Consider the following 23,728-nt stretch of genomic DNA (forward strand, 5'->3'; position numbering starts at 1 on the left):
TTTGATAAAAGTGTTTTAACACTCATGTTTCATTCGTTCTCAATAGGCCCTTAATGCTGCAATTCTGCAAACTTAGCCTATGATGTTTTCAAGTTTGAAGTGCACTAAGAAATTTAGACCTATGATATTTTCAAAGTTTGAAATTTAAAATATTTTTATTAGATTGTTGCATAATTAATCTTTTATAACTCCTACGATAAAAAAACATCTTGCTAAGTGAAAAAGATCATGTGTAAGATCTCGATATTAAAATTAATTACATGTTGGTTATACATACATATTTTATGATATCGTGATTTAAGAAGTATATAATAGAAGTAAGTATTAGTGAGTTTGTAAGCAATTAGCTTAAAAACGATATAAAACAAACTTGATACATGCATTTAAAAATGAATGAGTAGTTTATTGACGTTGGTGTTGTGTGAGTGAAGTGAGAGATGGATGAATCCGAGCTGTTCTCATTGAGCGAGCTACACTTCTTCCTCTACCATATTCCTCCCCCAGTGGCCACCTTGGCCTCAAATCAAGCTACATACGTTTCAAACATTATATAATATAATTATTACACATGAAGGAGGGTATTTTAGACATTTAACAAAGGGAAGAAATGAAAACCTGACTGTCCTCGGGTTCAATGGCAGGCGGTGGAGGATCGAATCTTCCCATACGAAAGTTCTCAATGCCGGTCCAAGCAATCATTACACCTAAAAATCTACCCAATTATAACACTGTAGTTTAAACTTTTATTTTCTTCTTAAACTTAGAGAAAATGAAAATTATTTTTGTATTTGGATATTTGGAAATTTTTTTCAAGTAGAATGTTGTAACGGGAAGTAAGATGCTATAATAGACAAATGAATGAAAGTAGGTTGTTATAAGTAACAAAATACCATTGTCAGTGCAGAGACTTGGAGGAGGGCAGACAAGTTGGAGTGAGTTCCTTCCAACAACCTCTTGGAGCCGACTTCTCACATATTGGTTGGAGGCAACACCTCCTGCAACAACCTACAGAAACCTAAATCAATTAAATGTTGCAACAAATAGCAACCTACTTCCAAACATTTGTTTAAAGTTTAAACAAAAAAGATATATAAATAATACCAAATGTTTGATTGAAGGCTCAATCTCTAAAGCCCATTGAATTGCACGTTCACACTTTTCTTCTAAATGCAATACAGCAACCCTCTAATGGAAAATCAAGAACAAAAAATGAAAACATATAAGCACGTTGTTAATCAATGAAATAAAGCACAAGTTTTAATAGTGAAATTTTGATACTTTTAATCTTTAGTGATGATGTGGCATGCTTATTGAAACAATCTCATTTAATAGTAACCAAGTTTGAACTTTGTTCAAATGTTGAAACGCTAAGAAGACAATGTCACTAACTAGTAACCAACTTTTACAACATTGTTACTATTTAATAAAACAATTCCTGTATCTGCCACATCATCAAGTTGACCCATGTCAACGACACATCACCACTAAATGTCAAAATCACAACTTTTCATAAAAATGGAAGAAAAAAAAGTGGTTAAACCTCTAAAAAATCACAATTTTTTTTACAGTAATGTGTGTATCTTATTTGTCTTCACCTGGAAAGAGGCAGCAATATCAGCTCGTATGCCTTGCTCTTCAACACTTGCAGAAGACAAAGGGATCCCACCATCACTGCAACAAAATAACAATTTATGAAAATATAAACACAAAATCAATGCTTATATTTTTGAAATAAACTGCATACATATTTTTTGATTCAATTGCAAGCCTGAGTTGAGTCTTGAGACCAGCATAAGAAAAGTTACAATCTTTATGTTGTTTCATTGGAACCTAAATCAAGAAAACAAAAAACATAACTACGCATATAAACCCTAATTACACACATTCCTTTCAAAGATAACTTAACTTACAGAGAATTTCACAGATTGAGCATCACCCCTTAGAGCAAGCTCCTCAATGGCTGCCCCACCACTCCTCCTCAAATCAAGGCCAAGCCACTTTGCTGACTTGTCATATGCCTCACCAATCGCATCATCAATAGTGGTCCCCAGTTGTAAATAATCACCAAGATCGCGTGCAAGAACTATAAGGTTATGTCCCCCTAACAATTCAAAATTTTGATGATTATCACAATTGTTAACTTTTGATTTATCACCTTTATCTACAACATATTATTGGAAATGGCGGATTGGTGGTTGTTGGTATATGATTATACCTGAGATAAGAAGAGCCATAAAAGGGAACTGCAAGCCCCTTTCGCACAATCTAGAAGGATAAAAAGGGTAATAATGTCATTTTTTTAACTTTTGAGCACACCAACAGAATGTATAAGCACAAGCATGTCAAGTTCATAATTACTATCAAACATGATTGGGTTGGACAACATGGAAACACCACTGAGTTATGGGACCCATTGGTAGTCAATTATAGAAAGACTTGGCTAAGCAAAATACAGAAGATTGTGAAATGTTGAGAAGGAAATGATGAGGATGTTTCACTTAAAAAAGATTATAAGTATTTTATTTTTAAAGAATAAAGTGAACTATAAAGTGATCTAAAGATTTGACTGGAAGCAGCCAAGATAATCCTAGTAAAGAGTTTAAGTTGTTTCAAAAGTAGCCAACATACAATTATTAGAACAGAAACAACAAGGGTCAATTTGTATACCACTTTTTTCAGCATGTTTTTCTGTTTTGCTTCCTAAAGTTGTAAAAAAACATGGGGGGAAATGAAAAAAGTAAACAAAATGAAGAAAAAATTTGACTTTCTGCTTATGTCAAAATCCATGTAAAGTATATAAACAAAAAAGCAAACAAATCTAATAAGTAGATATAAGATCGGATCCTTTATAAAGTTTAAATTTTTGGACCACTTACAGTTTAAACTATCTGATCTCATCTTTAATATTTGAAAACTTATTAGAGCACTATACCTGGCTACTAAAGCATGAGCTTCCATGTGATGCACACCAACAATAGGCAACTGATGAATAGCAGCAATTTTCCGAGCTTTTTGCACGCCAACTACACTTACATTATGAATATGTATCATAATCAAAGTCAAACAGCACTATTCCACCATAAAAAGAAAAAAGAAAAAAAAAGACATCAGATATACCTCTTAGACACAGGCTTAGCCCAGGACCAATGGTAACTGCAACTGCAGAAAGATCTGATTCAGTTAAATTAGCCTTATCAAGTGCATCTTGTACTACCTGAAACCATAGCATAGGAGAAAGAAGGTGACAATTATTCACATCTATTACATTTTGTTTTTAAGAAAATGAGCATCACTGATAATCATTACACTGGTAAAGGTTTCACATAAGTTACATACTTATGAAGCAAAGTATGAAGAATAGAAAATAAAGGGCAATTAGTAGATGTCATACCTGATCAATCACTTGGGAATGAGCTTCTTCTGCCATTTTAGGAGCTACTCCTCCATACTTTGCAAGCAGATCTGCCTTGATGAAGATACATGAATATATTAGGTGTATGTGAAGAACAGGTTTATCAGCTTTATACCAGACATTTTAATATAATTTTTGCCTACCTAATAATAGGAAACTGATAATAGATAACAATATAATTCATACACTTTGAAAACTAGAGTGAACCCCATGAAAACATAAATTACAGATTATGTCTGTCTCTTAGCTCCTAAATCCTAATAAGAAGTAAGCAATATGAAACAATTTGTTATTATCCATAAACCTTTTTACCTGAGAAGATACAACTTGGCTTAGGATTTCACCATTACTTCTAACCTGAAATCAACACCAAACAAAAAAGGTCGAAATTCTTCGTAAATTAGGTATTCGATGTCATAAATCAGCTCGTGTGGGTTTTAAGAGTGTTTTACTTACAACAGCTGCCGCAGTGTCGTCGCAACTTGTCTCGATTCCCAGAACAACCAAATTGTCATAAAAAACTGTGTTCGAACCCAGGGTCTTCGAGCAATTCGAAATTGTGGACTTACAGGTATAGGATGAAAATGGCGAATTGAATGATCTATGATGATACAACGATTTCATTGGTCTTAATTTTGATGATAATGTTCTGTATATTGTGATTGAATGGTAATTAAGTGACAGTTCTGCAAAAAGATTTAGGCGGGAAACTGTACACGAGAGACTCGATGCCAACGACGCCATTTTTGTGCCTATGCTCTGTGTATGTGCGTCTGTGTGTGAGAGAGAGAAAGGGGGAAGCGGGGTGCTGCATATTTTGCGGCGCCATTCACACGGTCCCCTGAAACTTGTTAGATTTGGGCTGGGCTTTTAATGGACCAACTAGATTAATATGTTTGTTGGGCTCAAGTCTCAACCGCTCTAATATAACAAATAATTGTAAGGTGGTGTTTTGGATTGCTTGTTTAAGATAACCCTCATATGTAATTTTACATTTATAAGTAAGAATCTTTCAAACACTAAAAACAAATTATCAATTCATTATGTTTTTAGGTAAACTAATCCAAACAACTATTTTTACATCCGTTTTGATACTAGATAAATTAATAATAATCTTTTTTTACATAAAAATATAAGTGGTAAGTTACACCAATCGTCACTCGTGCAGGTGTTAAAATATGCATGCTTCACCTCTAATATGCAGTTTTGTTGCGATTTTAGTCCATGTCATACCTGAAATGACCATAATGTCATATATGTATCTCTTTTCCAATTAACTTATTATTATTATTATTATTATTATTATTTTAAAAAAATATGCCCCAACCCACCTTCCCTTTACCGTCCCTTTTCTCTAAACTCTTCAAAAAATCTAAAACTATTCCTCCTTAAGCCACCACCAGTGGATACTCTCCCCGGTGAACCCCTACTTTGCATCATCACCATCTTTTCGTGAAGAGTAACACCTAAAGCCACCGACAAACAACCATTCATCAACGTTGTTGATTTGGGGTTTTGAACCACCAGTGGTGGTTGCAGCAGATGCCAACGGTGATAAGGTGATGGTTGAAGTAATTTCTTGAAATACCTGGTATGATCCGGATGATGTTGATTACTCGTCTCCTTCCCTATTAAGTACCTTTAAGTAATACCAGATAATTTAATTCTAGGGTTGGTGTTGAATTTGATGAGATCTATAACAGTAAGGCTTGGATAGATTGTCATTTAAGCTGAAATAGGATTTCTTGAAAGTAATAAAAGGGATAGGGTTTGTTGATTTTATGAGGAAACAATCTCTCTACATGGATTAATTATCAATGGGATGCTTGACAATAGGAATCAAGCAGCGGAAGTAGAACCAGACAGACGTTCGATTCAATGAACACATGTTGAAGAAAAAGTGGCATTTTGTGTTTCTGGATTACGGCAAACTGAATACCTGTAACCATGACCGGTGTGACATCCCCTCTTTTTCAGAATCGAAAAAAAATCCTTTACGCTTTTAAAATTCATAGCATCGTTATTTGCAGAAAATCTCAGTACATTAATACATTTTGAGTACATATGATTATTTCAAAATAATAAAAACTCTAAGGATGTCATAATCGATACACAACATATGTTACAACGTAAAGATGTAACAATCCTAAACACTATTGTATGTCTTCTCTTCAATAACTCAGCATCATATTCAAGTTTTCAGCAGTCTTATCACCGCTACATATGATGCATATAAATTGAGTGGGTCGGGTTGGAAAACTTGGTAAGATACATAGGGTTTTCAATCCCATAATATTATTATGATTATAATCCATAATCAATAAACCTGCAAAACCAAGTGTCATCCAATAAGCACAACATAAATATCTTATAAGACATATTTCCCTGAATTACACATACCGTCGATCCTCACATCTTGATCCTAATACAATGATCTTATAAGATCTATCCTGATGGATCACTGTAAGCAACGAGTTGACTATACTTCTTTGGGGTGTCCTTGGCAACAAGCATTAGTCAATAAAGGCAACCATGAGAGGGGGGATAGAGTGCAGCGAATAAACACATTGTTCATTAACATCTACAAACTATAAGTCGGTTGGCGTATTCCACAAGACTGGGTTTAGTCAGTGGTCATCATCCCACTATGGCAGATGACTCCGACATACATGTTGATGGTCTGATACAGACTCACCCTTTCTGGCTGTCTAAAAGGAGTGGAATACTAATATAGTACTCATGTATATATAAAACGTACCACAACAAATCACAACAATGTCATCGAACAAAGTTATGTTCAAAGGAGAGGAAATTCCAATATAGTACTCATGTATGTAAAACGTACTACAGCAAATCACAATGTTATCAAACAGAGTTCTACTCTCTGTTACAATCCCACACACACTCTTTATATATTGCTACCTAATGTCCAAACTTAATTGAAATAAGCATCTCCTTTGGGCCTTAGTGTATAACTAGGCAAGATTACAATACCCGTAATCAACTTTCAAAACATATCTCATGCCTATGTAATATCTTTAAATTAAAGGGTATAACTAAGCACTCTTTCAACTCGAACTAAGCATCCTTTATAATTCTTACTACATCGCCTTGTCTCTCGTCGCTCCAGCCTTGCCATATGTCATCTTGTGGTGAGGCCACATCGTTTGGTCGGTGGAAGAGTCCGGCCTTGGCTTCGCCATGTGGCGCACTCTCAGGCCACCACATCATCATACATAGGTATTTTTTTTATTTTTGAAAAATCATATATCTCTTATATGAACTCCATTTTTGACGTTATTTATATCCACACATAACTAATTTCGAGTACTATAACTTTCCATCTCAACAGCTAATTCTCAATCTATTTTAAATTCATATTTTATAGAGATTAACACTGTTAAAATCCGTGCAAAAATCATAACTCCTTCATACGACCTCCATTGTCGGCTGTCTTTATATCGACGGATTCGTATGTACGAGATCTTCAACTATCATTTACATCTTTTTGGCTAACAATCAATCGATATTACTTTTGATTTCTATGTCTCACACTGCTCCACCGAAACTTCGAAAAATCATAAATTTTTCATACGAAGTCAGATTTAGGCGTTCTTTATATGCACAATCTTGGAATTACGATTACTAAGACATTCATTTAGATCATTTAGGCTAATAAGAAACCTATCTATGGTTCATATTTTATGATACACTTTGCGGTATAGGGTTGAACGCAAAACTTCGAAAGATCATAACTTCTTCATAAGAAGTCAAATTTGGGCGTTCTTTATACCCACAAATTCATTATCACGACTACTACAACTTTCATCAAGGTTATTTATCATAAATAATATTTTATCAAACACGTTATTTTTTATCACTCGGTGATAAAAATGTCTATATAGTCTGTAACACGTACGACTAACAATTATCCTAATTAATTATTCAATAAATGGATAATTATTTATTATAATCAATTAAATCATCTAGCCCTAACTTACAAGCATTACAACTCTCCCCACTTAGGATGATAAACTCAGAGAATAAGTACGATCACTGTCGCTCGCTTCCAATTTTCCTAAGTAAGAATCGTCATTATATTGTGCATCCACGGTACTAATTTGTATCATTCTATTGTTTCGTACTCAACATAACATCCTAGGTTCTTTTATCAGAGCTTATCAGCATGTCGACTTAATTTCATCATCGAATCATCAAATCTGTTTAGCCAAACACTCATCTTTACTGGATTTTCTCACACGACCAATCCATTTATCACTAGGGATTAAATGACAAAGTTCACGAACCTACGTGTTTCGCGTCCCCTTCGGGTTTTGACTTTGTCGTACTATATTAATTTTCGCATTATCACTAATATAAGTATTCTCAAGAAATCAGAGAATAATCAAAACCCTTACTCATTTATGATAATAAGTCTTACGAAAAAGTTCTCTATAGACCAATTCCTCATATATGTAATGCCAAGAAAGACATACTTTATCACTTGGTCAACTATAACTCATAACACATCAGTACAACCCAATTCAGAAAAATTTACTGTGGTAGCATTGTAACCATGTTAGCCAAAATTTTGTCAATCTAGATCCCATATCCCGGTAATCATCTACCATTACCCCATGAGCCCTATCTCACCACATCGGTGTTTGAGTCTATGACGATGTTCCGATTGGTGGACAACTATCACAGTTGGACCGTAGGCCAAGACCACAACCCAAAAGCTCCTCATCACATCTGAAAACCATAACATTCTTGCCATTAAGCGTCCAGATAACCTTATCGATTGGCATATTTCACACATCTTATGTTCCACTTACTTATCTGGTGAGGAAGACAATGTTGTTGCTGCTGATGATGATGAAGAAGAAGAAGAAGAAGAAGACGAAGAGGAGAACCACAAAATCCTCCACCAATGGGTGGAGCCAGCTCATCTCCCATGATGTCGGATACCCACCATACCATCAACAATATATGGACCAATTTCAAGCACTCAACACCTGCTTTGACACATATGATTAAAGGTTCCGAACCTTTGAGACTCATCGAATGAGTTATGATCAGTGTCTTAGCGCCTACCATCAATAAGATTGTAGCATCCATAAAATTCATGAAAATTTAAACTTTTAAATCAACCCATAAATCACCATTGTTTACAAAATAGTTTTCAAAACATTTTTAATATTAGAGTCTTCCCAAAATCATAAAACAAAACATGAGGAGGTGCACGATCACGCCTTCGCCTTCCCGCGATCCTCTGAGGTACCTGAAACATAATCAAAAACTGTAAGCCCAAAGCTTAATGAGTTCCCCCAAAATACCAATACACAAACAAATAGCACATATATAATAATAGTATGCAATGGGTCCAAAGCTAACAAACTGGATTACCCCTGAGCCCACAACATATGCTCCTTGACCTGATCAGTCCTCGGACTGAATACCACCAAGCCCTCAGTACGAGTCTAGCATGCCCTTCCCAACCCTCAGCTCGTATCTGGAATGCTCATGAGCCCTCAGTATGATTCTGGCATGCTCTCCCCGGCCCTCAACTCATATATGGCTTGCTCCAGGGCTTGTTGGCTATAACACGGAGCGGTACAACCTCAACCCAACCCAGACAATATGTCGACATATAATAGATAATATCATACACAGATAAACAGACAGTATCACAGGTAGTCATACAGATCTACCAGGCTAGCATATCAAAACTAGCATATATATCTATTCCATACTCAACATATCAATGAATATCAGGTTATTAAACCAATGGGCCGGACTTGGTGCCTTCGACCCGAAAGTACAGTGAGAAAAACTCACCTCACAAGCTGAACAGAACTGATAAGGCCCGACTTCGAGTCTCAGCTCTCTACTTAATGCCTACATCCACCAAAGTGACGAATTCCATCAAAACCCCAAAATACCCAAAATACCCTCAAAGTCAAACTTGGTCAAACTCAAAGTCAACTGGTCAAAATCAATAAACCCACTAAGTCAACCCAGTCGAGTCAAGCCAACCGGGTTAACTCAACATGGGCTGACCCATGCGAGTACGCGGGGCGTACTCTAGAGGTACGCTCAACGTACACGAAGCTACATAGAAGACCACCATCGGGGTGGCTGACCGGTACGCGGTGGGTACACCAAGCTAAGCGGGGCGTAACCTTGGAACCCCAATTTATTCATTAAGTGCTTAATGGCTTCAACACTTAAGCTCATACTTTAGATCCAAGGTCCAGAGACATACTAGGGTCATAAAGTTTCCAACTTTATGACTTTACACGTCCATAAAGTCCTTAACACAAGATCTTAATCCATTAAGACCTTCTACAAGATGCATGAAGCCAAGCTAGCTAAAAGGACCTCATTTTTATGGCTTAGGAGCCTTCCTAGGGTATGGAAGGACAGCTCAAAACATCTAAAACCAAACATGCATAAAAATGGGACTTTTGAGACAAGAAGAACAACATAAGGTTACCAAAATGAGATCCAAGCAATCAAATCATCAAGGTGAATACTTTTTACCTTCTGGTGCTTCTCAAGAAGGTAATGATCTACGATCCACAAGCTTGCTTCCACTTCTATTCTCCTTGATGCAACACCTTCTTCCTTAAGCACACCAAAACACACTTTTTAGCTCAAACACACACTTGAGGGACTAGGGTTTTGCAAGGTACGACTCTAAGGCTTTGGAGGCTGAAAAGGTGGGGATAAATGAGCCATAAGGATGTTTAAATACCCCTCAAACCCTAAAACTTAGGGTTTCTTTCGGACATGAGTACGCCCGGCGTACTAGGTCGCGCCCTAGTACGCTTAGTGTACCCACATGTATGCTTAGAGTACTCCTCATCCCCTAAAATTACAATCCTGCCACTAGGGCTTCTTATGGCTATTTCTTTCTATTACAAGGACCAAAATGTCATAAATTAAAAACAATGGATGAATTTGAAAATACCTGAAAACCGGGTTGTTACAACTCTCCCCCACTTGAACTAGACTTCATCCTCGAAGTCTGCTGCAATGAACAACTCGAGATAATGCTCCCGCATCTCAGCCTCCGGCTCCCATGTCCACTCGGAGCCCCTCCGATGCTGCCATCGTACCTTTTGATGGGATTTAGGTAAAACAAATAAACTAGAAAACAATTCCTAAGTTCACATGCAACCTACTTTGGATCTATGTTTTAACTATTGAACATACAACTTTGAATTGCAATATAAGAACCCTAGAGGAGAGAGGCTAATTTCAAAATTAACAAACTAGGGTTTAGGGTTTACATACCTTTCAATTATTATAGCAAACAATTGATATTCCCTTGATCTTGATCTTGATCTTCTTGGAAGCTTTAGCACCACAAGTGTAATGCCTCTAATGGAATCACACCCAATGACTAGCAAGAAGGAAAGTAGAAGAAGAGAGAGGGAAGGGAGTATGCAATTTCGGCCAAGGTATTCTTCCAAAGAATTCAGTCACCAAAATGTGAGCCAGGGGGCTCCTTAAATAGTTGAGGGAACTAGGGTTTAGGGAAAACCCTAGTTATCCTTTGCTTAGGGCCTAAGCAAGACCCAAGGCCTTATCTTGGACCCCTTGGACGAATTCTCTAGGGTTTCCCCTAGGGTTTTCGTCCACCCCCTTCCAAGGGAGTTCTAGATCCTTCCATTCAACTATCAGTTAATTGCAAACTAGTCCCTGCACTTTATAATTAATTCTTTTAACCCCAAAATCAATTCTGATTAATTTCTGGCTAACAATTAATTAAACATAATGATTTCTAATTAATATATTAATCCATTAACATATTAATAAATCATTTATATATATATATATATATATATATATATATATATATATATATATATATATATTAATTTATTAATCTTATAAATTAATATCTCTCCTTTCATAATTTCCTTGTCTAGTTGCTAGGTTGAGGGCAACCCAAAAGGACTGTGCTGCTATCAATTCAAGTACATACCAATTATAGTTATGGGCTTAGACACCTAATCCAATAGTCTTCCACTTGGATAAGTCTGTAACTATAATTGCTAGTATGCCTTCTAAATTTGACCAGCAAATTGTAGCTTCCAAAAAGCTGCTGCCGAACTCTGACCCAGTCAGTTACGTGTCCTAAGATAAGTGATCATATAACCCTTCGTTCTGCTTGATATCCCCAGACAAAAGACATGGAATGTAATCAATCTCTTTGTCCAGAATCTATGTTTCCCGATTCCTGATTTGTGATGATGTAGGACTTCTAATCGAACACATCAATTTAGTCCTGGCTGGGCCCAGCACATAAGTCAACACCAAATCATCGAGGGGCCCACAAATATCGCTTTTCCTGTTAGGACAAAAGGAACGAATAAACGTTGACTCATATGCTTGTATCTTTTACTCATCAAATTATACATGACAATACGTTTTATAACACCAAGTTACTGATGCGTTTTCGTATCACCAATGCATAACCGACTTGTAAATTACAACTCATATATCTTCGTTTCAAGATTATAAGATATTATCGTCTCAGTATTACTCGTGATGAACTCCATGAAGTAATACTCTGAGCGAGGGTTTATCCAATACTCAAATCTCAATTTCTGAGTACTCATGAACGTTGCAGCAATTCTATTGCCATGTCTATCCTTAGACAATCTGCAATCCAATTCATGACAGTCTTAATTCACTACTTACTTCCAAGAGTACGAGCGACTGTGGAGTTTGAATAATCTCATTATTCAGGAAGTAAAACATGCAAAAATGAAACACAATAATAAACAATTGACAAAAGGTAGTAGCCAAACTTATAAATAATACTTTATTATTTAATCACCAAAAGTCAATTACATTTACTTTGTTACAAGTTTCAAAAACTAATCTAACTACTAAAACTAATATCATCTTTCAGTCCTATGCTCCGAGCATGCTGAATATGCTTAGCCCTACTCAGACCCTTTGTGAGGGGATCTGCTGGGTTATCTTCAGATGACATCCTCTTTACTATAAGATGGCCTTCTTCAACTCTATGTCTGATGAAATGGTACTTTCTGTCGATATGTCTGGTCTTACCATGATCTCTCGGTTCCTTTGTCAAGGCAACCGCTCCTTCATTATCGCATAACAGTTCCATAGGCTCCTGGATGGTTGGAACAACTTCGAGATCCCCGATGAAGTTCCTCAACCAAGCTGCTTCTTTCGACGTTTCACTTGCTGCTATGTACTCTGATTCACAAGTAGAATCAGCCACCGTATTTTGCTTGGAACTCTTCCAAGTAACTGCTCTTCCATTCAGTAAAAACACCCAGCCCGACTGAGAACGGAAGTTATCTCTATCCGTCTGAAAGCTGGCATCACTGTAACCATCTACTCTCAAAGTATCACTGCCACCAAGCACAAGGACCCAATCCTTTGTCCTTCGCAAATACTTGAGTATATTCTTAACTGCTATCCAATGAGCTCTACCTGGGTTTCCCTAATAGCGACTGACCATGCTCAAAGCAAATGCCACATCAGCACGAGTACATGTCATAGCGTACATGATCGATCCGACAGCGGAAGCATAAGGTACACGACTCATGTCATCTATTTCAACATCTGTACTCGGGCATTGAGTCTTACTCAATTTGGTATTGCTCTGGATAGGTAGCTCTCCCTTCTTGGAATTTTCCATACTAAACCTCTTTAGTACCTTATCCAAGTATGTGCTCTGACTAAGTTCAATTAGTCTCTTCTTTCTATCTCTCAATATTCTAATCCCAAGAATATAGACAGCTTCTCAAGGTCTTTCATGGCAAAACACTTTCCAAGCCAAGACTTAACTTCTTTCAAGGTTGGAACGTCGTTACCAATGAGTAATATGTCATCGACATATAACACCAGAAAAGTTACTATACTCCCACTAGCCTTGACATACACACAAAACTCATCTTCACTTCTAGAGAAACCAAACTCTTTGACTTTCTCATGGAAGCAAAGATTCCAACTGCGAGATGCTTGTTTCAATCCACAAATGGATTTCTCAAGCTTGCACACTCTATTGGGGAACTTTGCATCAACAAAACCCTCTGGCTGACTCATGTAAACATCTTCAGCCAACTTCCCATTAAGGAAAGCAGTTTTGACATCCATCTGCCAGATTTCATAATCATGAAAGGCAGCTATGGCGAGCAATATCCTAATAGATTTAATCTTAGCTACTGGTGAGAAGGTCTCATCATAGTCAACCCCTGGGGTTTGAGTGAAACCTTTTGCAACCAGTCGAGCTTTGAATGTGTGCACATTCCCATCCATGTCTGTCTTCTTCTTGAAGATCCATTTGCACCCAACTGTCTTACGACCTGGTGCACTATCAACCAAATTCCAAACTTGGTTGTCATACATGGACTTAATCTCGCTGTCCATTGCCTCTTTCCACTTGGAAGCCTCTGGGCCTGCCATTGCTTCCTTATAAGTGTCTGGTTCATCTAAGTTTACCAGTGTTCTATCACTTATGAATGTGTCACCATCTGAAGTAATATGAAAACCATATAACTCAGGTGGCACACTCACCCTAGTGGATCTTCTAAGAGGTAATGAGTTATCGATTGGTTCAACAAGAACTGTTTCCTCTGGTTGAGTGCTAGTGTCATCTAAGGTTCCTTCATTGGCTGACTCTTGAATTTCCTCAAGGTCAATAGTGCTCCCACTGTCCTCTTTGAATATGAGCTCTCTTTCAAGAAAGACTCCTCTTCGTGCTACAAAGACCACGTTCTCACTAGGCCTGTAGAACAAATATCCAAAAGACTGCTTTGGGTAACCAATGAAAACACATTTCTCACTTCTAGCTGCTAGCTTGTCGTGAGTCTCTCGTCTTACGAAAGCTTCACAACCCCAGACTTTAATATGTGCTAACGAGGGAACTTTCCCTGTCCACATTTCGTGAGGTGTTTTGGCAACCTTCTTTGTAGGGACAAGATTGAGGATGTGGGCGGCTGTCTCTAAGGCATACCCCCAGAAGTGAATGGGAAGCGAAGCCCGACTCATCATAGAACGAACCATGTCTAACAAGGTTCGATTACGCCTCTCAGCTACACCATTTAACTGTGGTGTCCTAGGAGGAGTCAATTGTGAGACTATCCCACATTCTTTCAGATAGTCGTTAAACTCGATACTAAGATACTCCCCGCCTCTATCGGATCTAAGTATCTTTATCTTTCTGCCCAATTGATTTTCGACTTCATGCTTAAACTCTTTGAACTTTTCAAAAGTTTCTGACTTATGCTTGATCAAGTAGATATATCCATATCTGCTATAATCGTCAGTGAAAGTCACATAGAATCGATTAGCATCTCTTGTAGTTGATCTGAAGGGCCCACACACATCTGTGTGTATGAGATCCAACAGACCTTCACCTCTTTCACAAGACCCTGTGAATGGTGATTTTGTCATCTTTCCCAAAAGACAAGATTCACACATATCATCTGATTTTAGGTCAAATGATTCCAACACTCCATCCTTTTGGAGTTGGGCTATGCGTTTCTTGTTAATGTGTCCAAGACGACAATGCCACAAGCATGCCTTGTCTACACTATTAGACAAGTCAATATTAAGTACACTATTTCCTAAGTTATCAACACAAGTCACTGTTTCATACACACCATCACAAGGTAAAGCTTCAAACATAAAAACACCATTCTTATAAACAGAAATTGGACCATTCAAATCATTAAAAGAATATTTGAAACCTTGTCTGAACAATGCATGAAATGAAATAATGTTTCTCGTCATCTCAGACGAATAGCAACAATTTATTAAATCTAATCTAACATCATTGCTAAGCAGAAGCTGATAAACTCCGATCTTGGTCACCGGTGAAGACTTTTTGTTTCCCATGATCAAGTTTATCCTTCCTCGCTCTATCTCCTCACTTTCCTTTAGTCCCTGCAAATCAGAACAGATATGAAAACCACATCCTGTATCAAGGACCCATGAACGAGAAGATAATGAGTTATTAGCAGAAATAGTGTAAATACCTGCCGAAGATGGCTTCACTTTGCCATCCTTGATATATTGCAGATATTGTGGGCAAGATCTCTTCCAATGCCCCTTTTGATTGCAGTAAAAGCAAACGGCCTCTTTTGGATCAGAAACATGGGGAGTGGAACCATTGGGCTTAGCCTTTGGGCCATTACTAGACGACCCAGCTTGAGCCTTGCTCTTCCAGTTTTGCTTGGGAAGACCTTTCCACTTTTTCCCCTTTCCCTGTCCAATAGCCAAAACAGGGGCACTCGTAGGTGTGGAGGGTATACTTTTACCCTTCATCCCTGCCTCAGCTGTCTGCAACAAGTTGTGCAATTGGGCCAAGGTCTGCTCAGTATTGTTCAAATGGTAAGTTAGAATAAACTGACCATAACATTCAGGAAGTGAGTTCAAGACCATGTCAATGGCCAATTCCTCATCAAAGTGAATATTGAGTTTGACCAAACGCTCTATGTAGCGTTGCATTCTTTGCACATGTGACACAACCGACTCCCCATCTTTCATCTTGCAAGCCATGAGTGACTTGACTACTTCGAACTTTTCTTGACGAGCTCGCTTATGGTACTTTTCCATAAGGTCCTTGTTCATCTCGAAAGGCCAGTAGTCCTCATAGTACCTCTGCAGTTCTGGGGACATAGTTGCCACCATGATGCATGCCACTTTGGTAGCATCATCGTAATGTTTCTTGTAGGCAGCAAGATCTTCAGGAGTAGCTTCATTCTCATCAAGCTCTTTGAGCTCCTTTTCAAGAACATATTCTTTGTTCTCGAAACGAAGAGCCATCTTGATGTTGCGCATCCAATCGTTATAGTTTGAGCCATCCATAACGACTTTGGAGCATATATTGAGCAAAGAGAAGTTTTGGTTGGAGGAGGACGAAGCAGACGTGTTTCCAGGAGTAGACATCTGAAAAGAAAGAAAGTTTTAGTTAGATTTCAAGATACCTTAATAGAATAACCCAAAGATATAATATCAAGGTTAGGATCCAACTATGAAGATTCACAACTTAGAAATGGGATGCCGAGATCCAAGTGCAACTTTCATAAAGGTAGGTGAATGACGATTCACCAATTCCACCATTAGACGAAACAAACGAAGTGAAATTCCTAATTTTTTTGAGATACATTGAAACTATTCAATGGCATGTTTTAATCTCAGATTATGCTCTTCTATTTGTGACTGGGATGCCGAGGATCACAAACAAGATGTGAATAACCATGCAAATGTGCTTGGTAACCTCATTGTCTTTATCATTAACTATTGATGTGCTGGTAAACCACACACGCTCCATCAAAATGACAATTATGAGATACCCATTACTACTCTTTATTAGTGCCTTTTAGTGTGCTGGTTAACCACACACGCTCCACTAACGACCAATAAAGCATAATGTGCAATTTCATGGATTAGCATACTTTTCACATTTTTCCTAAAGTAACTAGAGTTGGGATTTTGAAAATAATGTTCTAGTACTTTCTTTAATATCATTATACTTTTAATGAGAAGTAGTTGTCCTATCAAATCCGTTCTGCTAACGACCCTCCACTAATCAAGGAAGCGGTGGGTGAGAGTGGACACCCATTCAACTACCATTTTATAGGCAGTTTCCTTATACCCCCCTTATAGATTAGCTTCGTGAATGAGGCATGCTAGCGATTTGACTGACCATATTCTTATACATATATAATATTAAACTTTTAATTATAATATATATATATATATATAAGGTGTGTTTTAAAACATTTTAAAACTTCAAGGGTTTATAAATTTCGAAATTTAAGCTATTAAATTTAAATTTAAATAAACCAATTAACTAGATTTAATATTTATCTTTTAATTAACTATTAATCAAATTATTAAATCTTGTAAGGATTATCTAATTAAATTAATCCATTAATTTAATCCTAGTCCTTATCCCTCTAAATTTCGAAAAATAGGGTAAGGATAATTATCCAATTAATCTAATTAAGTAACAATTATCCAAAACAAGAAACCCTAGTTATCCTCTAGCATATTTCGAAATTCACAAGGGAGTAGGCTAGGGTTTTCAAAACCCTAACCCTAATTTCGATTAGGGTTCTTTGGAGGCTAGGGTTTTCGAAAAAACCTTTGATCCAAAACCCTAGAAATCGTAAATTATGGCCTTTAGGGTTTAATAGCTATAAACCCTAATTTGCAATTCAACAATTGTAGCAATTCAATTTAAAACAACAATGGCTCTGATACCACTGATGGGATTTAGGTAAAACAAATAAACTAGAAAACAATTCCTAAGTTCACATGCAACCTACTTTGGATCTATGTTTTAACTATTGAACATACAACTTTGAATTGCAAAATAAGAACCCTAGAGGAAAGAGGCTAATTTCGAAATTAACAAACTAGGGTTTAGGGTTTACATACCTTTCAATTGTTATAGCAAACAATTGATATTCCCTTGATCTTGATCTTGATCTTCTTGGAAGCTTTAGCACCATAAGTGTAATGTCTCTAATGGAATCACACCCAATGACTAGCAAGAAGGAAAGTAGAAGAAGAGAGAGGGAAGGGAGTATGCAATTTCGGCCAAGGTATTCTTCCAAAGAATTCAGTCACCAAAATGTGAGCCAGGGGGCTCCTTAAATAGTTGAGGGAACTAGGGTTTAGGGAAAACCCTAGTTATCCTTTGCTTAGGGCCTAAGCAAGACCCAAGGCCTTATCTTGGACCCCTTGGACGAATTCTCTAAGGTTTCCCCTAGGGTTTTCGTCCACCCCCTTCCAAGGGAGTTCTGGATCCTTCCATTCAACTATCAGTTAATTGCAAACTAGTCCCTGCACTTTATAATTAATTCTTTTAACCCCAAAATCAATTCTGATTAATTTCTGGCTAACAATTAATTAAACATAATGATTTCTAATTAATATATTAATCCATTAACATATTAATAAATGATTTATATATATATATATATATATATATATATATATATATATATATATATATATATATTAATTTATTAATCTTATAAATTAATATCTCTCCTTTCATAATTTCCTTGTCCAGTTGCTAGGTTGAGGGCAACCCAAAAGGACTGTGCTGCTATCAATTCAAGTACATACCAATTATAGTTATGGGCTTAGACACCTAATCCAACACCTTTATCAAAGGTACTTCCTTGCTACGCAAAACCTTTACCTTTCTTTCCAGGATAGCTACCGACCTATCAACATAGTTCAGACGCTCATCCACCTGAATATCATCCAAGGAAACCACGACATCCTTATCCAATAAGCACTTCCGCAACTACGAAATATGGAAAGTGTTGTGAATCCGACTGAGCTCCTCAGGAAGATCCAATTTGTAAGTGACCTTGCCAACCATGGCAATCACTCGAAACAGCCCAATATACCGGGGACCCAACTCCCCCCTCTTCCTGAAGCGAATGACACATTTCCAAGGTGAGACCTTCAATAACACCATGTCGCCGACCTGAAATTCCAACTCGGATCGGCGCCGGTCGGCATAACTCTTCTGCCAAATCTGAGCAGTCTGCAATCTCTGTCTGATCTGCTGAATCATCTTCGTGGTCTGAAGGACTACTTTGATCCGCCCCATGACCCTGTGACCAACCTTGCCCCAGCAAACCGAGGTACGACATCTCCGCCCATATAAGAGCTCAAAAAGTGGAGCACTAATGCTGGAGTGATAATTGTTGTTGTAGGAGAACTCCACAATAGGTAGGTAGGAGTCCCATCTCCCACCAAAATCGATGACACATGCTCACAACATATCCTCAAGGGTCTGAATCGTCCGCTCACTCTGGTCGATCGGTCTACGGATGATAAGTTGTGCTGAAGTGCATCCTTGTGCCCAGTTCCTCATAGAACTTGTGCCAAAAACGGGAGGTGAACCGAACATCAAGGTCTGAAACAATGGTGACCAGAACCCCATGGCGAGAAACGATCTCGCGAACATTCACATCGGCCAACTTCTCGGCCGAAGAACTCTCCCGAACCGCCAGGAAGTGGGCACTCTTGGTTAATCGATCCATGATGACCCAAATAGCATCAAAACCCTTTGTCATCTTCGGCAACTTGGTGATGAAGTCCATCGAAATCTGCTCCCATTTCAACATGGGAACCTCCAGAGGTTGCAGCTTGCCATGCGGCCTCTGATGCTCAGCCTTGACCATCCCGCAGATCATGCATGTCTCCGCATACCAGGCCATCTCCTTATTCATACACGACCACCAATAGCTCAATTGAAGATCCCGATACATCTTGGTGGCTCCCAAATGGATAGAAAAACGAGACTTATAAACCTCCTCCAAAACAGTTTGTCTGACCCCACCAGACATCGGAACCCAGACCCGACCACATCGGGTCAAAAACCCACGAAACAAATCTGGCAATCTCAACCCTGATCCTCTCTTTCTTCCAATTCTCTTCCCGAACACCCTCGGCCTGAGCCTCCCTAATCAATCCCAACAGCAGAGAATCCACTGATATCCTCATACACGATATCCTATATGAAGGTCCAGCTGACTTGAGGCTCAAGGCATCTGCCACCACATTCGCTTTACCCGGATGGTAAAGGATCTCACAGTCATAATCCTTGACTACGTCCAGCCACCTGTGTTGCGTCATGTTCAGGTTCGGCTGATCCATAATATGTCTAAAACTCTTGTGATCCGTGTATATAGTACAATGGACCCCATAAAGATAAATGCCTCCAAATCTTGAGGGAAAAAACCACTGCCCCCAACTCCAGATCATGTGTGGGATATCGCGTCTCGTGCGGATTCAGCTGCCATGAAGCATAAGCTATCACCTGTCCTTTTTGCTTGAGGGCCGCCCCTAAACCAGTGATGGATGGATTACAAAATACCACAAAATCCTCAATTCCGTCTGGGAGGGTCAAAACAGGGGCCTCACATAATCTCTGCCTAAGGGTCTCAAATGTTGTCTGGTGCTCAGGGCCCCATCGGAAATCCACCCCCTTCCTCGTCAGGCGAGTGAGGGGTACTATAATCTTGGAGAAATTTAGAATGAATCTCCGATAGTACCCTTCCAAACCCAAGAAACTCTTGATATATGAGGGAGATTTTGGAACCTCCCACTGCATCATAGCCTTGATCTCGGCCAGATCGAACAATATTGTAACGCTTGGTCCAGGTATTATTCATTTCTCAAAAAATTAGAGTTTTTGTGGGAACTCGACGAGTTGCGGAGCTCCAACTCGTCGTGTCGAGAATGTTGTGTCTGCGGATTTTAATGATTCAACTCGACGAGTCGGGAGTCCCAACTCAACGAGTTGGCGGTTGTGAAGGAAACCCTAATTTTAGGGTTCGAAACCCTATTTAAAGACCTTAACTCTCTTGGTTGGCCTCCTGTCACGCCCCCAAATCGGAACGGCGGAAACGTTCGGGGGTGCATGATGTCATGTATAGTATCACAACAATTGTATCATAGCAATCATAGTAAACACAACCATTACAGTGAATACATATATGAAAAATGTTTACATCTGTTTAAGTCTTATTTGAATACATCAAAAGTATAAACAAAATGTAAAGACGTGACTCTAAGTGCTCCGTCTTCTCAAAACTCCAGGTGATACATGTCTACTGATTTCCTGAGAATACACGCAGTTTTAAAAGAGTATCAGCATAAAGCTGGTGAGTTCATAAGCATGTTTTGTAATGAAAACCTGTTGACGAATCAGTGAAAATGTTTGTATGTTTCCAAGAAAATCCAATATTTTTTAAAGTAATGAAAAGTAGTCTTAAACCCTAATACCAATTGTAAGTTCGTTATTGAATTCTATTCTTGTATGAAATCCCTGACTACCACCAGTAATGTAAGTAATGTATAGTATGAAAACCCTGGCTAACACCAGTATGCAGTATGTAGTAGTTCTATTAATGAAAATAAAACTATTGAAGAATGAAATCCCGTAAACAAAAGGTTAGTTTATACTTAATGTGAGTCGTATAACCATGCTTGATATGACTGATGACCTCAACGATGTTCTTCAGGCGTCGTACGGTATGATATTTGTCACCCCAGGCATGCCTGCCTAACTGTAGCTAGCAGTTTAGGTGCGGGATTGTCAGTCCCGAATAGATCTATTCACAAATCTCACGCTCTCCCTCCAGGAGACTCTGGTTACACTATACGTTGAGGAATTTACCAGTACCCAGAAGGGTACAAATGAAGAGTGGTCTCACAATCCTGTATTAACTAGTTTACGTGTGGTTCTGTAGTGATCTACTGTATTGAACTCTGTATGTATAATGTATAAGATAATAATTATACTTAAATAATTATTATATGTTGTTCTCTTGTAGTAATGTATGTCATAAACTAAATATGTCATAGTTTATATGGTTACCCATGAATGTAATCTAAATTGGTAAAAGAAACTATGTATTGGATTCCCCAAACTATACCTATTATATTTTGATTGAAAAGTTATGTTCTTGGTTTGTAAGATCTTCTGAAAACTATGAAATTATATTTCCAAGTTGAAAGTGTTCCTTATGCTCAACATAGTACAAAAGGAATAACATGTCTAAATGTTTCATAAAACGTGGGAAGTCATTTATCGGTATCAATTGCATAAGTTTTAAACTCGTTGAAAACCTTTTGTTTTAGTTTCACAATATTGGTTATGTTTGGCTTGTATCCCCCCCCCCCTAAAAAAATTAAAAATCACGAAAATGTAGGGGTATGAACTCACTGTTGTTGTGTGAAAATATCGACTGGAAACGAAGATCCTCGGGTTGTTGTACGTGGCACTTAACGGAGTTTCTAATATCAATAAATACATGTATGCATTTAAATTAGCGATTTCGTTAAGTAAAGTGTTAGAATAACACTTGTGTTCGTTAAGGAATGTTATCGGGACTTGGTTGAATTAGAAAATGAGTTTTTCACTGCTCAAGAGACGTGTACGGCCGTGAACAGGGGTTTCGGCCGTGAAGGGAGTTTACGGTCGACAGGCAGTTTACGGCCGTGAACTAGGTTTACGGCTTTTGAAGATTCGATGAGTGTACGACGTAAACTCAAGAACAGTGATTACGGCCTTTGAAGATTTGAAGGTGTACGGCCGTAAACTCAAGAACAAGGGTGTTTGATTTCGCAGAAAACGTGTTCCAGATGCTCCCAATCGACCCCAAATGATGATTTTTGATGTTTTTTTGGAAGAAAATAGGCGTTTTAGGTGTTTACGGCCAAGGGTTCTAGAGAGAGAATGAGAGAGTTTCCGGTCAAAAGTGTTCAAATGAGGGTGGGGTCTCATATATATAGGGGTTTCGTGGTCGGTGGGTGGGGGTCCACCCGACGTTGGCCGTAAACGAGTGTACGGACGTACACGAGTTTACGACCGTAAACTCAGTAAGGCCGGAACTTGTTTGATTTTTCGAGAGATTCGGGTTTTCGCGTGATTTGGTTCCGACTCGCATATATAAATTAAATTATATAACACTAAATGATTTTCTAAATCAAGAAGTTTGACGGAAAATTAATAAAATTCAATTTTTATTAATGGAAATCGGATAACAGAAACGGAAAAAGTTTTGGGTTGTCACACCTCCTTACCAGCTTCCTTGTCTAGAAAACCCTACTTTCCTGTGTTATCCTTCAAGGTTGAGTGTGTGAGCTAGTAGTGAGCTTGGAGAGTGGGTTTTTGGTGTTCTTTGGAAGGGCTTGAAGATTGAAGGTGCTTGGTTTGGAAGGAAGGCTTTGGATCTAGAAACTCTCCATTTGTTGCAGTTCTTTTGAGGTATAAAGCCGACATCTTGCCTTGTATTCATCTAGATCTTTTTGTTTGAAGTTTTAGCATGATTTTGGGATTTTGGTTGGGTTGTCCAAGATGTTGGGGTTTCCAAGGGTTAATAAGTTAGATCTGACCCCTTCATGACTCCTCTTGACTTAAAGTTGCAAACTTTATTAGTTTCTATGTCCCATTAATGCAATAAGTCCCTCACTAAGTCTCTGTTAAGCACTAGAGAGCATTTCTAGCTTGCATGGACGTAAAGTTGGAAACTTTACCTGAGTTTCTAACCTTTGTACTTCAGATCTGTGTTTTGGGACTATGTTGTGAGAGTTTAAGAGCTTAATGGGTTAAGACTCACTCTAATGAGCCTAGGGTTTGAGTGTGGCTCTTTATGGATGGTTCTTAAGGGTAAAGTTGGGAACTTTACCCTTCTAGACATCATGTTGGAAGAGATCTGAGATTGGGAGTCCTTGGTTTCGATGGAAACAGCTTAATGCATTAAGAGGTTGAACTTATGGTCA

At 38.1% G+C, this 23,728-nt stretch overlaps 1 protein-coding gene across 2 annotated transcripts; it reads right to left on the minus strand.

Annotated features, from left to right (window-relative positions):
- Nucleotides 1–213: 213 nt before the first annotated feature.
- Nucleotides 214–4,240, minus strand: GCP1 (glycoprotease 1). 2 transcript variants are annotated; one of them, XM_079043009.1, is made up of 13 exons: nucleotides 3,869–4,240; nucleotides 3,725–3,769; nucleotides 3,392–3,466; nucleotides 3,118–3,214; nucleotides 2,933–3,023; nucleotides 2,216–2,265; nucleotides 1,911–2,101; nucleotides 1,745–1,830; nucleotides 1,596–1,671; nucleotides 1,102–1,185; nucleotides 891–1,005; nucleotides 616–704; nucleotides 214–528 (listed from the first exon to the last, which is right to left on the minus strand). In XM_079043009.1, exons 1-13 carry the CDS (start codon nucleotides 4,154–4,156, stop codon nucleotides 403–405), a joined length of 1,413 nt encoding a protein of 470 aa, XP_078899135.1. In that variant the 5' UTR covers nucleotides 4,157–4,240; the 3' UTR covers nucleotides 214–402. The 2 variants fall into 2 exon arrangements, with proteins under 2 accessions (XP_078899135.1, XP_078899136.1); XM_079043010.1 differs by lacking the exon at nucleotides 214–528 and having other exon boundaries at nucleotides 616–712.
- Between the last annotated feature and the right edge of the window lie 19,488 nt (nucleotides 4,241–23,728).

Source organism: Lactuca virosa, chromosome 4 (assembly GCF_052849685.1).
Source record: "Lactuca virosa cultivar CGN04683 chromosome 4, Lactuca_virosa_CGN04683_v6, whole genome shotgun sequence".
In the NCBI taxonomy this organism is placed as follows: domain Eukaryota; kingdom Viridiplantae; phylum Streptophyta; class Magnoliopsida; order Asterales; family Asteraceae; genus Lactuca; species Lactuca virosa.

Excerpts from the sequence above, each read along its gene's own strand:
- GCP1 (XM_079043009.1), bottom strand. The coding sequence starts at position 4,156 with ATGGCGTCGTTGGCATCGAGTCTCTCGTGTACAGTTTCCCGCCTAAAT. Across the intron at positions 3,467-3,724 it reads GCCAAGTTGTATCTTCTCAG|GCAGATCTGCTTGCAAAGTA; the intron begins GTAAAAAGGTTT and ends ATCTTCATCAAG. Across the intron at positions 3,215-3,391 it reads ATTCCCAAGTGATTGATCAG|GTAGTACAAGATGCACTTGA; the intron begins GTATGACATCTA and ends CTATGGTTTCAG.